At 44.9% G+C, this 15,099-nt stretch overlaps 1 protein-coding gene across 2 annotated transcripts in view; it reads right to left on the bottom strand.

Moving 5' to 3' along the window:
* The window catches only part of DSCAM (DS cell adhesion molecule), a 656,562-nt gene that overhangs the window by 79,759 nt on the left and 561,704 nt on the right, over positions 1-15,099 (bottom strand). For both annotated transcript variants that reach the window (XM_075334961.1, XM_075334962.1), the window contains exons 27-28: positions 14,846-15,022; positions 783-813 (exon numbers count right to left, since the gene is read on the bottom strand). In XM_075334961.1, coding sequence (XP_075191076.1) covers positions 783-813; positions 14,846-15,022 — 208 coding nt within the window. The remainder of the gene's footprint in view (positions 1-782; positions 814-14,845; positions 15,023-15,099) is intronic.

Here is a 15,099-nt window from a genome sequence, read left to right as displayed (position 1 = left end):
TTTATCTGCAGGAGATTATCACTACAGGAATAGGTGTCTCATGCTTCCTGGTCCAGCCACGCCCCTGAGCATGGTCTGGTCCTCCATGGTAGCTGGCCCAGGCCAGTCTTGTGCTTCTGTGGCTGGAATCCTTGGCCTGACATCTTGGGCTTCTCTTATGATTATTATTCATTGGAAAGTCATGACACCGCCTGAGGCCTAGTTACCACACATCACGTAATGCCCTGACTTCACAAAGCCGAGTAAGACCATGAGAGGCTCAGGCTCCCGAGGAAAACCGAACTGGACGCCAAAATAGTGATCAACCCTACTGAGGAGCCTTAGGGCAAGCAGCTACCTAATGCCCTGACGTTAGGCCCAAGCTCAATCTACCCCAACTCAGCTGCCAAGGAGGGTGTCCATTTTCGATTGGACCTCTTTAGATATTTTAGAATGATGGTAAAAATCTACAAACCGTAGAGGTCAATTTCTTATTACAGGTTAGCGCAATTTATTTTTCTTATTACAGTGCTTGCCGCCCCCCATGGCGTAAGTTAACCCTTAACTTATCAGCAGTATCTCCCAGTCAGTTCTGCCCTATGGACGAGTGATTCACATAATTGACAATAATTGAACAAATTAGGTCAATTCTCCAAGATATCTCCATTGTCAGCACTTCCCGTATTGGCACAAAGGGGGGGGGGGCGGGGGGGGGGTGAAACAATCACCACGAGACATGAAGAATAAAACAAGGGAAGAACTACACAGCGAAATCTTGAAAACTTCCCATGAGATCCTCTTACCTCATCAGCATTTCAGCCAAACTTTTTGCATCTGGAATAGAAAACAAAACAACAAAAAGTTAGATCAGATCAACAAACACGTTTCTAGCTGCAATCACCAATCACGCTCATTCCCGGGGGCTCATTACAGGAGAGTGGTAATTGTATTTGGAAACGATCGTTATCTGCGGAACACATTAAAAACCTATAAACTTAAGAGAAACAGTGAATATGCAGTGATCTGCACACGGCCGATGACTGCGCGCTGCATGGGGAGCTCTGGGGAGGTTTGTGAATAACACCGGCTCCAAACATCCACGCTTCGTGGTCCGAGTCAAGTCCCATCAAGGGACCGGCCACGGTTCTCCTGAGCCGCACTTGGCAGCGTCATATAGGCCTAAGAGGCTGCTCAGATTGGGCCAAGAAAGCCCTGAATCTCCGATGTGAAGCCGTCCTCATTTCTGCTCCATCTTACACATCAATATATGTACAATGCCTTGGAATTATTCTCTCACTAAGGATAGTGCCCGGCATTGCCCGAGATAATAACTAAATGTCTCGCTCTCTTTTCCTGTCTGTCTCTGTCCATCCGTCTCCCCACCAACATCATATTACCTCACACATAAGCTTCTTATACTAACAATTTATTTTGTTCCTATAGCAACCAATCACCGCTGCTATAACTGACCTGTAGCTTGCAGCTCCATTGACTTTAATGTACGCAGGTTTTTTGGTGATTAACTGTAAAGTGCAGGGTTAAAATTTCCCCTCAAATCATAGTCTATGACGTTCCCTGAGTCAAGTGAGGAGTCTGTGCAAAATGTCATGATTGTAAATGTGACGGTGCGGATTCCTTTAACGGACATATACATACACACACATACATACACACTCAGCTTTATATATTAGATATGTACATACGTCATTGGCTCTTGCGCTGTACCTGAAATTCAGACATGGTATATCCCCAATTGTCAGCTTTGTTTAATAGTTTTCTTTGTGTATTGTGGTTTCATTTACACATTTTACACATTCAGTAGATAGGCAGAAATCCCCCTAATCTCACATTCAGCAAAAACAGTCCTGGGACAGCTCCAGTGGGCATAACACTAAGGGGTACTTTGCACGTTCTAGCGATGCCGAGCGCGATAGTCCCCGCCCCCGTCGCAGCTGCGATATCTTGTGATAGCTGCCGTAGCGAACATTATCGCTACGGCAGCTTCACAAACACTTACCTGCCCTGCGACGTCGCTCTGGCCGGCGACCCGCCTCCTTCCTAAGGGGGCGGGTCGTGCGGCATCACAGCGACGTCACACGGCCAATAGAAGTGGAGGGGCGGAGATGAGCGGGACGTAAACATCCCGCCCACCTCCTTCCTTCCACATAGCCGGTGGAGGCAGGTAGGAGATATTCCTCGCTCCTGCGGCTTCACACACAGCGATGTGTGCTGCCGCAAAAACGAGGAACAACATCGTATGTCCTATCGGTGCGACATTATGGAAATGTGCGACACTGCACAGATCACCGATTTTCGACGCTTTTGCGATCATTTATCGGCGCATCTAGGCTTTACACGTTGCGACGTTGTTACAGACGCCGGATGTGCGTCACTTTCAATTTGACCCCGACGATATCGCAGTAGCGATGTCGCAACGTGCAAAGTACCGCTAAGTGTTACTAGTATCCACCATGTTTCACTCTCGAGTAAAAGAGGTTGGAAGCCACATACAAAGATTAGAGGTTACATACAGAGGTCGAAGGCCACATAGAGGTATCGGAGGCCATATACAGATATCAGAGGCCACATAGAGATATTGGAGGCCAAATAAGGATATCGGAGGCCACACAGAGATATCAGAGGCCATATACAGATATCAGAGGCCATATACAGATATCAGAGGCTACATAGAGATATCAGAGGTCACATAGAGATATCAGAGGCCACATAGAGATATCAGAGGCCACACAGAGATATTGGAGGCCAAACAGATATCAGAGGCCACACAGAGACATCAGACGCCACACAGAGATATCAGAGGCCACAGAGATATCAGAGGCCACAGAGATATCAGAGGCTACACAAAGACATCAGAGGTCACAAATAGATATCAGAGGCCACACAGACATCGGAGGCCACAGAGAGATATCAGAGGCCACGCAGAGATATCAAAGGGCACAAAGATATTAGAGGCCACAGACAGATAAGGGAGGCCACAGACAGATAAGGGAGGCCACAGACAGATAAGGGAGGCCACAGACAGATAAGGGAGGCCGCATGCACAGATTCTTTCTGCACCTCGCACTCATCATTTCTCTCTGCTGCGATAGTGAAGCAGAATATAAGTGTAATGGGGAGATTGTATTTATTGAGGAGATTCTAACAGACGTTTATCCGAAAAGACAATCTGAGTCACGTCTATAAATACGGGAGACATATTTAGCTTCTCGGTGATTTGCCGCAGGGCTGCATTGTTACCCATCTACTTTATACGATGCTTTATATAGATTGTGCCCCATTTACTATACTCTAATGCACCATTCATACAAACAGCTTTAGCAGTCTTCCTTGGGTAATACAGAAGTCTATGGTGGAAGATTTGGAACAATCGGGTGGTTTTTATTGTGTGAGGTGCTGGGATCCGGCCTGTCGTTCTGTTCTCTCCTGTATACAAAGCAAATAGAGCAACAATTGCTGAGTGTGTGGTTATTGACATTGCAGGGAAGAGGTGGCAGAGGATTAGCACTGGGTAGAATGATAGTTGCGCTCAATGCCAGGCAGCTGCAGAGAAAGGCCTAGACTCGTGGGACAGGGAGACCCAAAATACTAAGCGTCAGTGCCACCTCATCTGCTCAGTTCTGGGAACCGGTTCAAATGAAGGAGGCCCTGGAGTTAGGACAGGTACAAAGAAGAGCCACAAAGCTGATAAACATGGAGGATCTTAGTTATCGGGAAAGTCTAAAAGAATTACATTTATTAAGTATTGAGACGAGACATAACTACAAGTACAAAAAATGTCCCGTACGGAGAAGCTCTTTAATGTAGAACCCCTCAATAACAAAACGGAGAAAGAAAAGGTTCATTTTCCAGAGGATACAAGGCGTCTTTACCATGCGAGTATTAATCTGTGGATCAGCCGATCTCCGGAGCGGAGCCGGTGATGGATTCAGAAAGGTTTAAATGGTTTTTGAGAAGAAAATAATATAAATATCTATGTAAATGTATAAAATTCTTGTTCTTAATATTGATCCAGTAGATCGACACTCGGCATCAGGAGGAGGAAAATTTGCTCTTTTAGGGCAAATTGGTTCATTCCTGTACTGCTTTCCTATATCCTTACCCATCACTCTTTTGAACTCTATGGATGTGGTCTCAGAGGTACCTTTGAAGGTGAGGATGTCTGAGCCGCCTCCCTGGCCCTGTGCCTAACCAGCCCTGTTCTTATACCCCCTTCCCCCAACCACAGGGGAGGGCCGGGACAGCAGTGTGATTAAGCCCACAGAAATATACAAACAGGGGAAACCAAAACTCTATCTCACAGCACACTCACACAGAGGTATAAGGCAATAGGAGCAAAGGAGTAAAATAAGAGCAGGAAGGAAACAACAAGATGATGGGATAACTCCACAACAACAGCAAGCACAGAGCAAGTCAATCGCCAGCAGGATTAGGACACAACAGCACAAAGACCAACACAGCAATAAACTATAGTCAGCATGGGAAGACAGATTCCACCATCTTAAATAGGAAGAGAAACCAAAACTCTTATTTAACAGCAAGCTCACACAGAGGTGTAAGACAATAAGCGCAAAGGAGGAAAATAAGAGCAGGGAGGAAACAAAAAGATTACAGAAGAACTCCATAACAACTCCAAGCACAAAAGCAACACAATCAACAGCAGAACTGGGACACAACAACAAACAGACCAACACAGAAATAAACTATAGTCTGCATGGGAAGACAGATTCCATCATCTTAAATGGGAAGGGAACAGCGCGCTCACACAGAGATATAAGACAATAGGAGCAAAGGAGGAAAATAAGAGCAGGGAGGAAACAAAAAGGTTACAGAAGAACTCCATAACAACTCCAAGCACAAAGCAACACAATCACCAGCAGAACTGGGACACAACAACACACAGACCAACACAGCAATAAACTATAGTCTGCATGGGTAGATAGATTCCACCGTCTTAAATTGGAAGAAAATGTGATAGGCTTCCAACAACATGTGATCCCAGAAGTAAATCTTGCTAGACTGACCATGAACGAGCCCACAGCTTGTAGACGCCCAAGCCTGTCTGTGTAACTCAGAAACACCAGAGAAAGCATACGGTGAAGTGTCAGGATATGTGAATAGCGTCTGATGCCGCCATGAGTTTTGTGCAAAAGGCAGCCAGATCAGGGCAGTCTTCACTCCTGTCATCTGGATGTCGAATGTCACCAGAAGATGTCTGCTACAGCAGACGTGTCTTTTTTCAACCGTATTAACTATGCAATTATGTGTAGCTTAATGATAATGGCGCTATCCCATGAGCATAAGGGTCAACAATCCAGCACATATGGAAAGTTAATAACCCATCTTGCAGCCACTGTTTTTATTTATTCTCGCCCCACACCTGCCTCCGGGTGATTTGCTGACTTTTCCTTCGCTGGCAAGTTGGATCGTGGACTTTTTTTTTTTCGACTGAGGAGCCAAGGTTACAAAGCATGGAAATGATTCAATTTAGAAGAATGATCAAGCACAATGAGGCCATTAGCTCTTGGAGAGAGAAAAAGATAAAAGAGAGTGACTGCCGAGGAGCGCCGGGTTCATTTTACAGGACTGTAAATAATATATGCAGGAGAGAAGCTCGATAGAGATCACCTAAAAGTTTCTTTTCTGCCAGCAGTCCCCTTCAGGAGGGTATACGGTGACACTTCTGTACCTTTATACAGTACGCTGCATTATTAAAATCCCTCGCGCTTAGCACAATGCGGCGGGATGTTGGGTAATCTAAGTAACGTTCCACTGCCGAGCGTCCTGCATTATGGTCATCCTCAGCAAAAGATGCAACCGATCGATAATGTTCTGCCTGTATGGCAGAAATAAGGAAGCCTTTAGGGGCATCGCCCAATTTAACCTCAGAAATAATGATGAAAAAATGACTATATGGAAAGATATGGGGTTTGAGTGGGTTTTTTTTGTGAGTGTCGTCAATTGTAACGCAACAAAATGAAAACTTTTTCGAAAAATGTAATTTTGAATTTATGCAAAATTAGAGTTGAGCAAAAATATTCACATTGCCCCAGTCTTACGCTGTCTGGTCATCTGTGGAGCCGGAGCAGGAACGTCTTCATCCTCTGGTGTGTGGCGGCATCAGACGCTGTTCACACTACAGATCCTGACACTCCACACTATGGTATCTCTGGTGCTACTGAGCTACACAGGCAGGCTCAGGCGTGGACCAGCTGTGGGCTCATTCATGGTCAGGCTAGCAAGAGTTAACCTCTGCTAGCCTGCTTGTTACTTCTGGGGTCACATGTTGTTGGAAGTCTATCACATTGGTTCCCTTTCCATTTAAGAGAGTGGAATCTGTCTTCCCATGCCGGCTATAGTCTATTGCTGTTTAGGTCTGTATGCTGTTGTGTCCCAGTCCTGCCGGTGATTGTACTGCTTTGTGCTTGGAGTTGTTAAGTTCTCGCATCGTCTTCCTGTTTCCTCCCTGCTCTTATTTTTCTCCTTTGCTCTTATATGTGAGTGTGCTGTTAGATAAGAGTTTTGGTTTCCCCTGTTTGACTATTTCGGTGGGTTTAATCACACTCCTGTCCCGGCCCTCCCCTGGGGTTGGAACAATGGGGAATAAGATTAGCGCTGGTCAGGAGCAGGGCCAGGGAGGCAGCTCAGACATTTTCACTTTCAGAGGTGTTATGGTTTGGGGTTCTCCTGAGCTTCGAACCGCTAATGCCCAGTCCTCATCCCCTGCTATGGTGTCGGCTGACTCCTGCACCACCTGTCCGCCACTCCAGGTGCTTGGCTGCTAGGCGTCAGGTGTCCAGGGTCTTTGTATGTTCTGAGACTAAGTCCCTGTTTAGCCCTACTGTGCATGCGCGGGTTCCCGTTGCTTCTCCTGGCTCTAAGTGCAGGATTCCCACTACTGTGCATGCACGTGACGTCTGATTGGCTATCGCTGATGTCACCAGAGACGCGGCGGCCGCCGATTGGTCGTCAATGATGTCATTGGTGACATAGCGGTCCCTCATTGGCTGCTTCTGGCGCCATTGTCATCTGGTGATTAGGTGATTAGCTTGGGGCAGGGCTTCGTCTTTAAAAGATCCTGGACGATGCCCATGGCTGCACGAGCATCATTTTAGCTCTGTATCACTAGCAAAGCAGTGCAGCCATATTGCGGCCATAGCGCCATTACAGCTCTGTAGTGTGTGTGACAATGCTGTGTGTTATACTGGAAGCGGTAGGCTGGTTAGGCATCTGATGCCCGTCATGCCAAGATAATGTGGTGAGGCACGGTAGTGCTAGTTATCCGGCTTTCCCTCCTCCGTTACAGTCCTTCTGCAGGAGCTCAGTGGTGCTAACTGGGCTGCATCTACTGTCCCGGTGTGCCCCCTATGTGCATGGACAGTCTCCCTCAGAACTCTCTATGCTGTTAACAGGAGAGGTCCAATACTCAGTGGGTGTGCCGCTAACACCACCGATTGTGTTTTTTTATTTTCTTGTTCCTCTGAAGCTGTGCCTTCCGGCCGCTTGTCCATCTGTGGCTTTACCATCTGCCCAGAGGACCTCGGAGACGTTATTAGTTTTGTTCTAACCGTCCTCTCGTAGGTAACTCTGAGATCAAGGATAGCTAGGGCCTGCTATGCTGAGGGCCAGTCTAGAAGCCCCTGCCCCCTGCGTTCCCCGTAATCACCGTGACACCGCCACTGAGGACCAGGCTGGACGCCGGTCAGGGCAATGCCAATCTTCATACTTATGTCTACCCATAATGGTATAATCCTAACAGAGGCAAGGTGCACCTCTGTAAATTTGGGCACCTGCATGAGAACTTTTAGGTAGAGTAAACCCTACTATGGCACTTAGTATAGGTCTCAGGCTTTTTTTGGGTGCCACTCATTGCTTTTCACCTCCTTGGCTAAGAGGGCATTTAGGAGGCCAAGTGAGTCTAACCTCTCGAGTTTGGGCAGAGTACTCTGCCACCTCCTATTGCCTTTATTCCTAGGAATGGCACAAAATGGCCTAATTCTCCTTCCCGGAGATGTAATCCAGGCTGGGAGTGTGGTTAGTAATCCAGCAGTGTCTCTCTGAGCTTTTGGCTACATCTCCTCTTGGTTCAGTGACCTCTGTGCCCGTAGTCATTAATTCCACACGTCTGTGTGAGCGACCACCATGACTCTGCCCTTTCCATACGTCCCTAATCTCCACAAGTGCTGCATCTTTGGTTACAATGTATCTGTACTGATCTGTGCAGCCAAATAACAGATAAAAAAACAGAATATGCAGTGCGAATTATAGTGGATGTGAAACACAGCGTTATTTCATGAGCATACATTAACCCCATAATCCCCTTCCCGACCGGTCACATTTTCTATTTTTTCCATCAGCCATACACTACAGTTCAAATGTTTGGGGTCCTCCAGGCAATTTTGTCTTTTCCATGAAAAATCCTACTTTTATTTATCAGATGAGCTGCATAATGAATAGAGAATATCGTCCGGACAGTGACGAGGTTAGAAATAATGATTGTTACTTGAAATAATAATTTTCTCTTCACACTTTGCTTTCGGCACAGAACGCTCCTTTGCAGCAATTCCAGCTTTGCAGATCTTTGGCATTCTAGGTGTTAATTTGCGGAGGTAATCTGGAGATATTTCGCCCCATGCTTCCCCCCTCCCACAAGTTGGATTGGCTTGATGGGCACTTTTTGCACCATACGGTCAAGCTGCTCCCACAACAGCTCTATAGGGTTGAGGTCTGGTGACTGGGCTGCCCCTCCATTACAGATAGATACTAGCTGCCGGCTTCTTCTCTAAATAGTTCATGCATAATTTGGAGGTGTGCTTTGGGTCATTGTCCTGTTGTAGGATGAAATTGGCTCCAATCAAGCGCTGTCCACAGGGTATGGCATGGCATTGCAAAATGGAGTGATAGCTTTCCTTAGTCAAAATCCCTTTTACCTTGTACTAATCTCCACTTTACCAGCACCAAAGCAACCCCAGCCCATCACATTACCTCCACCATGCTTGACAGATGGCGTCAGGCAGTCTTCCAGCATCTTTTCAGTAGTTCTGCATCTCACAAATGTTCTTCTGTGTGATCCAAACACCTCAGACTTCGATTTGTCCGTCCATAACACTTTTTTCCAATCTTCCTCTGTCCAATGTTTGTGTTCTTTTGCCCATATTAATCTTTTCCTTTTATTAACCAGTCTCAGATATGGCTTTTTCTTTGCCACTCTGCCCTGAAGGCCGCATCCTGGAGTCACCTCTTCACTGTAGACGGTGACACTGGCGTTTTGCGGGTACTATTTAATGAAGCTGCCAGTTGAGGACCTGTGAGGCGTGGATTTCTCACACTAGAGACTCTAATGTACGTGTCTTGTTGCTCAGTTGTGCAGCGCGGCCTCCACTTCTCTTTCTACTCTGGTTAGAGCCTGTTTGTGCTCTCCTCTGAAGGGAGTAGTACACAGCGTTGTAGGAAATCTTCGGTTTCTTGGCAATTTCTCGCATGGAATATCCTTAATTTCTAAGAACAAGAATAGACTGTCGAGTTTCACATGAAAGTTCTCTTTTTTCTGTCCATTTTGGGAGTTCAATGGAACCAACAAATGTAATGTTCCAGATTCTCAACTAGCTCAAAGGAAGGTCAGTGTTATAGCTTCTCTAATCAGCAAAACTGTTTTCAGCTGTGCTAACATACGTGCACAAGGGTTTTCAAGGGATTTCTAAACATCCATTAGCCTTCTAACACAGTTAGCAAACGCAATGTACCAATGGAACACTGGAGTGGTGGTTGTTGGAAATGGGTCTCTATACACCTATGTAGATATTGCATTTAAAACCAGACGTTTGCAGCTAAAATAGTCATTTACCACATTAACAATGTATAGAGGGGATTTCTGTGTAATTTATTGTTAGCTTCATTGAAAAAAAATGTGCTTTTCTTTCAAAAATAAGGAAATATCTAAGTGACCCTAAACATTTGAACTGTAGTGTAACTTTTTAAAGTTTCTGTCTACCTATCTACATAGCCGTATGAGGGTTTGGTTTTTTGTGCCTCTAATTGTTTTTTTTTTATTGATACCATTTTGGGGTAAATACAAAATTATTTCACTACAAAATTAATACCCTTGCAATTTTCACACTGGCCACTAGGGCTTTTTAGACTCAGAAATCCTCTCCTTCAGGAAAGTTTTCAGCAGGCTCCTTCTAATCAGAGGGAGGATTACAATGACAGGTATCACCTCTGCTACTGATAATACAGATTCCATCATTTACAATTGGTGATGTCACAGCTCACCTCCTCCTGTATAATGATGGATAACACCTTTATATACAGTAGGTAACACAGGATCCACCATTTCCAATAGGTGATGTCACAGTTCACCTCCTCCTCCTCATGTACAATTACTGATAACTTCCCTACATACAGTAGATAACACAGGATCCACCATCCACAATATGAGATCACAATTCACCTTCTCCTACTGTACAATGAACACCTCTATATAGTAGATAACAAAGGATCCAACATCCACTTTAGATGATATCAAAGCTCACATCCTCCTCCTCCTGTACAATGACTGATAACACCTTCATATACAGTAGATAACACAGAATCCACCATGCACTATTGGAGATATCACAGCTCACCTCCTACCCCTCCTATACAATGACTGATAACACCTTCATATACAGTAGATAACACAGAATCCACCATGCACTATTGGAGATATCACAGCTCACCTCCTACCCCTCCTATACAATGACTGATAACACCTTCATATACAGTAGATAACACAGAATCCACCATGCACTATTGGAGATATCACAGCTCACCTCCTACCCCTCCCGTACAATGACTGATAACATCTCTATGTATAGTAGAAACACAGGATCCACCATTCACAATAGGTGATGTCACAGCTCACCTCCTCTTCCTACACAATGACTGATAACACCTCTATAACACAGGATCTACCAAACATAATTGGCAATGTCAATTGTTCTTCTTTTCAGTGTTTACAGGGCTAAATATTTTGAACAATTGGACTTTTACAGACAAAGAAATATTGAATATGGTTATTTTTAATTTCAATACTTTTATATCAGAAAACAGCAGAGGGGGGATTCGGTGCTTCAAAATGCTATATTTTTTTGCTTACTTTTCACTGTATTTTTTAATCTCCATAGGGACATGAGACTGCTATCATGTCATCCCTTGTACTATACACAAATAGTTCAGTAGTGCAGTATTTAGTGGAAATCACCGTGCCTTATGAAGTCATGCCTGTGGTTAGTTTTAAAGGAGCACCAAGGCCCCCTTCACACGTCAGTGAAAAACACAGACGTTCTTCACTGACGTGTAAAACATGCCTATGTCCCTCCGTGTTCTGTGAATCACGACACACGTGGGTTGTCCATGTGCAATCCGTGATCCGTGATTGCAAATGGACATTACTCACCTGCCTTCGCTCCTGCTGTCCATGGTGCTGAACTCCTCGGCTCTTCAGCGTCCGTCCACCGCTCTCTGCAGCTACTTCCGGGTCGGCTGTTCCTGCTTTCATGAATATTCATGAGCCGGGCAGGAGCTGCAGAGAGCGGAGGCTGCACAGCGCGTCGCTGGAGAGGTGAGTTGAAAATGTTTATTATTTTATATGTCAGTGTTTTTCTGGTAAGTGTTTCATGGATCACTCACGGATCACACCATAGTGTGGTCCGTGGGTCATTAGTGATGCCAGAAAAAAACGGACTACGCCACACGGAGACACGTTCAGTGAAAAATCACTGATGTGTGAGCAGACCCATTGATTATAATGGGTCTGCGTATCTCAGTGATTCTGGTATGCATAAAAAAAAAAGCACAAACATACCAGAATCACTGAAGTGTGAAGGGGGCCTAAGGCTATGTGCGCACTAGAGCAAAATACCCGCGGATTTACCCGCGGATTTGCCGCGGAAATTTCTTGAGAAATGTCTGCAATCTTTGTGCAGACATTTCCCATGAAATTCTATGAGAAAAAAAAAAAGCTGTGCGCACTGGTGCGGATTTTTCTCAAGAAAGTTTCGGTGCGGAAATTTCTCGAGAAACTTTCTTGAGAAAATTAACATGTCCATTAAATCCGCAGGTATCCCGCGGATTTCTGCAGTACAGCCTGCAAAAATCCGCAGGGAACCACCCGCGGGAAAATCGCGGCAATTTCGCGGCAATTCCGCGGCAAATCCGCGGTAAATCCGCATGCGGTTTTGCCGCGGATTTTTTCCGGAGTTCAGCAAATCTTCACTCCCAGAAGTTTCTCGAGAAGATTTTCTCGAGAAACTTCACATCTCTAGTGCGCACATAGCCTAAGGCAGCATATCAGGCCAATAGCTGTAGCAATTTAAATGAGCTCTGATCACAGCAGTTACTCTTGGGTGTCAGCTGTTTTGGACAGCCGGCACCTGCGCTGTACAGAGCGGGCTCATCTCCACAAGCGTCACCAAGAATTTATAACACCGCCATTAGGAACTAGATGAAAAAACGGAACTTGAAAAGAAAATTTCCACCATTAAAACCATTCAAACGAGCTCAGCATTCTGTTCTGACAAATGTCTCATTATATATTTCCAATTATAAGTTAAAATATGGTCTGCTATCAATGAAAAGTGGAACAATCCGCACCATCAGAATTATTGCACAGTTCATGCCCAAGTCGTCCTGCTCTGATCTCCGGCAGAAGCCCATGTGTGTAGGTTGCACAATTATTCTGCTTTTCTTTCATTGTTTCTTGGATAATTGGGAGTCCTGATAAAAGGATGCCATGCCTGAATGAAGGGCTTGCCGCAGAGGAATAGTTAAGAGGAGGGATGAGCGAACCCGATCGGTAAAGTTCAGGGTTCGTGCAGGACCCCAGGTGTCCAGGGCGCAAACTCAAATAAGAACTTTAAAAAAAAAAGTCTGTGTCCGAGTTTCAAATGCTGTTCATATGCTAATAAAGTTTGTTGAAAGGCTCCAGTGCAACCATTCAATAAGCTTTACGTCATGGGGAATATGCCTGTACGCTGCTGTGAACAATAAAGAAAGAATAAAGAACAATAAAGATTGCAACCAGACCAGGGTAATCGGAAGAGCCGGGCTAAGCGCCAGAATTGGATTATCTAATGGATGCTACACTTCTGGGGTGGCTGTGGGCTGCTATTTTTAGGCTGGCAAGGGCAAAATAACCATGGACCTTCCCAGCCTGATAATACCAGCGTCCAGCTGTCAGCTTTACCTGAGCAGGTTAAAAAAATGACTTGGGGTTTCCCCTATTTTTGATAACCAGTGCAGGTAAAGCAGACAACTGTGGGCTGCAGCACTCAGCTGTTTGCTTTACCTTAACTGGTTATCAAAAATAGAGGGGATCCCACACCATTTTTTTTAAATAATTTACTTAAAAACACCGAGACGGATCCCCTTTATTTTTGATAACCAGTTAAGGTAAAGCTGACAGGTTTTTATTTATTCCCTATCCACATTTGTTTACAGGTCAATTGTCCTGCTCTTACCCCCTTTTTGCTTTGTCTTGCAGTCACCTAGCCCTTTCTATGACCATTTTACTTCACAAAGGTTTTAGGTCCCCATTGACTTATATGGGATTCAGTGTCAAGTCCGGGTCCCAAACCGAACGTTTAACTAAAGTCTGGCTGAATCCAAATTTCCACGGGTCTGCTCTTCTTTACTTATTAATGTTCTCATCTATATATTCTATGGATTTGAGTTCATCCATAGCCTCTTGATTTAACATGGTAAGTTTTCTATTAATACTACACTCGGATAGCATCATCAGCCCTCTGTATTTTATTTTCTCCACGTGAGGTTCCTGAGTGTTTAAAATTTATTCAGCGCCCACCACTAGAGGGAGCTCAATATCTTATTGCATACTGAGTACACACGGAGCTCCCTAATACCCCTATGGAGGAAGCTCCTCTTAGTGATGGCTGCAGGCAACTAGAATTTTATTATTCAACCTTTTTTTTGGATCCTTTTGGACTTTTTAGAATAATAAAGCAGCAACCAGTTAACATTTTGAACAAATCAAGCCAAATCTTCCAGTTGCGGCACTAAGCGTTTATTGCTGATCCTTCCCCATTTGTGTGTTTTCTAATGATGTAATTTTTCTAAAATATGAACTAACCCTACTCCACCTCCTGAACTACCAGAGGATGCCCCAAACTGTACAGGAACACCTCCTTTTGTTCTGTGACATGACTGAATTTGCTGGGTTTCGGAAAATTTGGGAAGGTCTAAGAGAGGAAAGTCCAGCTCTAGAGTTGAGGAGATGTTGGAACCAACCAACCTGGGCCTCTTTTCACCAAGGCCCCATAGCAGCCTCATGTACCCCCCTGTACATCATTAGATATGAGACAAACCTATAAATTATTCTTTATGGGAAGAAAGGGAGAGGTTCCACCGATATAGATGGATTGTAGAAATCACGAACACTCCGGAGAAGAGTCATTTGTGTGGTTGCTGGGAGTCAAAATTGACTTGATGGCACTTAATGACAATAATGGTCGGGAAGCCAAGCTCGACATAAATTCATTCTACGTTTTCTCTAGTTGTAGCAAAATAAAGCCCAGGTCCTGTCACTCCACCCATAAAAACGAGAGCAAATAGCCCTTAAAGGTGTCTCCAGGGTCAGTAGTAATCCTCTGGTGGTCCTCCCAATCCTTGTGTCTCCATACTTCCCCTAAACGATATCTTACAACCTGAAGCTGTAAAGGTCCACGATCTACCTTTGTACGACTCCTGTGCCCAGAATGGAATGGACCTAAAACAAGTCTAGGAGCCTGGACAGTCAGTAGATTGTATAGCACAGATATCTTTTTAATGATGAGAGGAAAACTCATGTTACCTCTCAGCCTCTTCAGCCTCTGTTCTCGTCTTCTACGCCTGACAATCAGCAGTAAAGCAAAGAGGAGCAGGACGCCGATCAGGATGCAGGAGATGGTCACCAGCATTTTGATCCCCTTGTTGGTCGACAGTCCTTCTTCACTGGACTCTATGGACTTTATGAGTGGGGGGATCGTACCTGTAAAGAGGGGTAAAATATTATTAAGAGAAGAGAAATATTAGACAAGTCTTTAGGGCACTTGTGGCCCCCTGTTC

Source organism: Anomaloglossus baeobatrachus, chromosome 2 (assembly GCF_048569485.1).
Source record: "Anomaloglossus baeobatrachus isolate aAnoBae1 chromosome 2, aAnoBae1.hap1, whole genome shotgun sequence".
Lineage (NCBI taxonomy): Eukaryota > Metazoa > Chordata > Amphibia > Anura > Aromobatidae > Anomaloglossus > Anomaloglossus baeobatrachus.
Note: the sequence above shows the minus strand (reverse complement) of the source record. Positions and strands in the feature narration are given on the sequence as shown.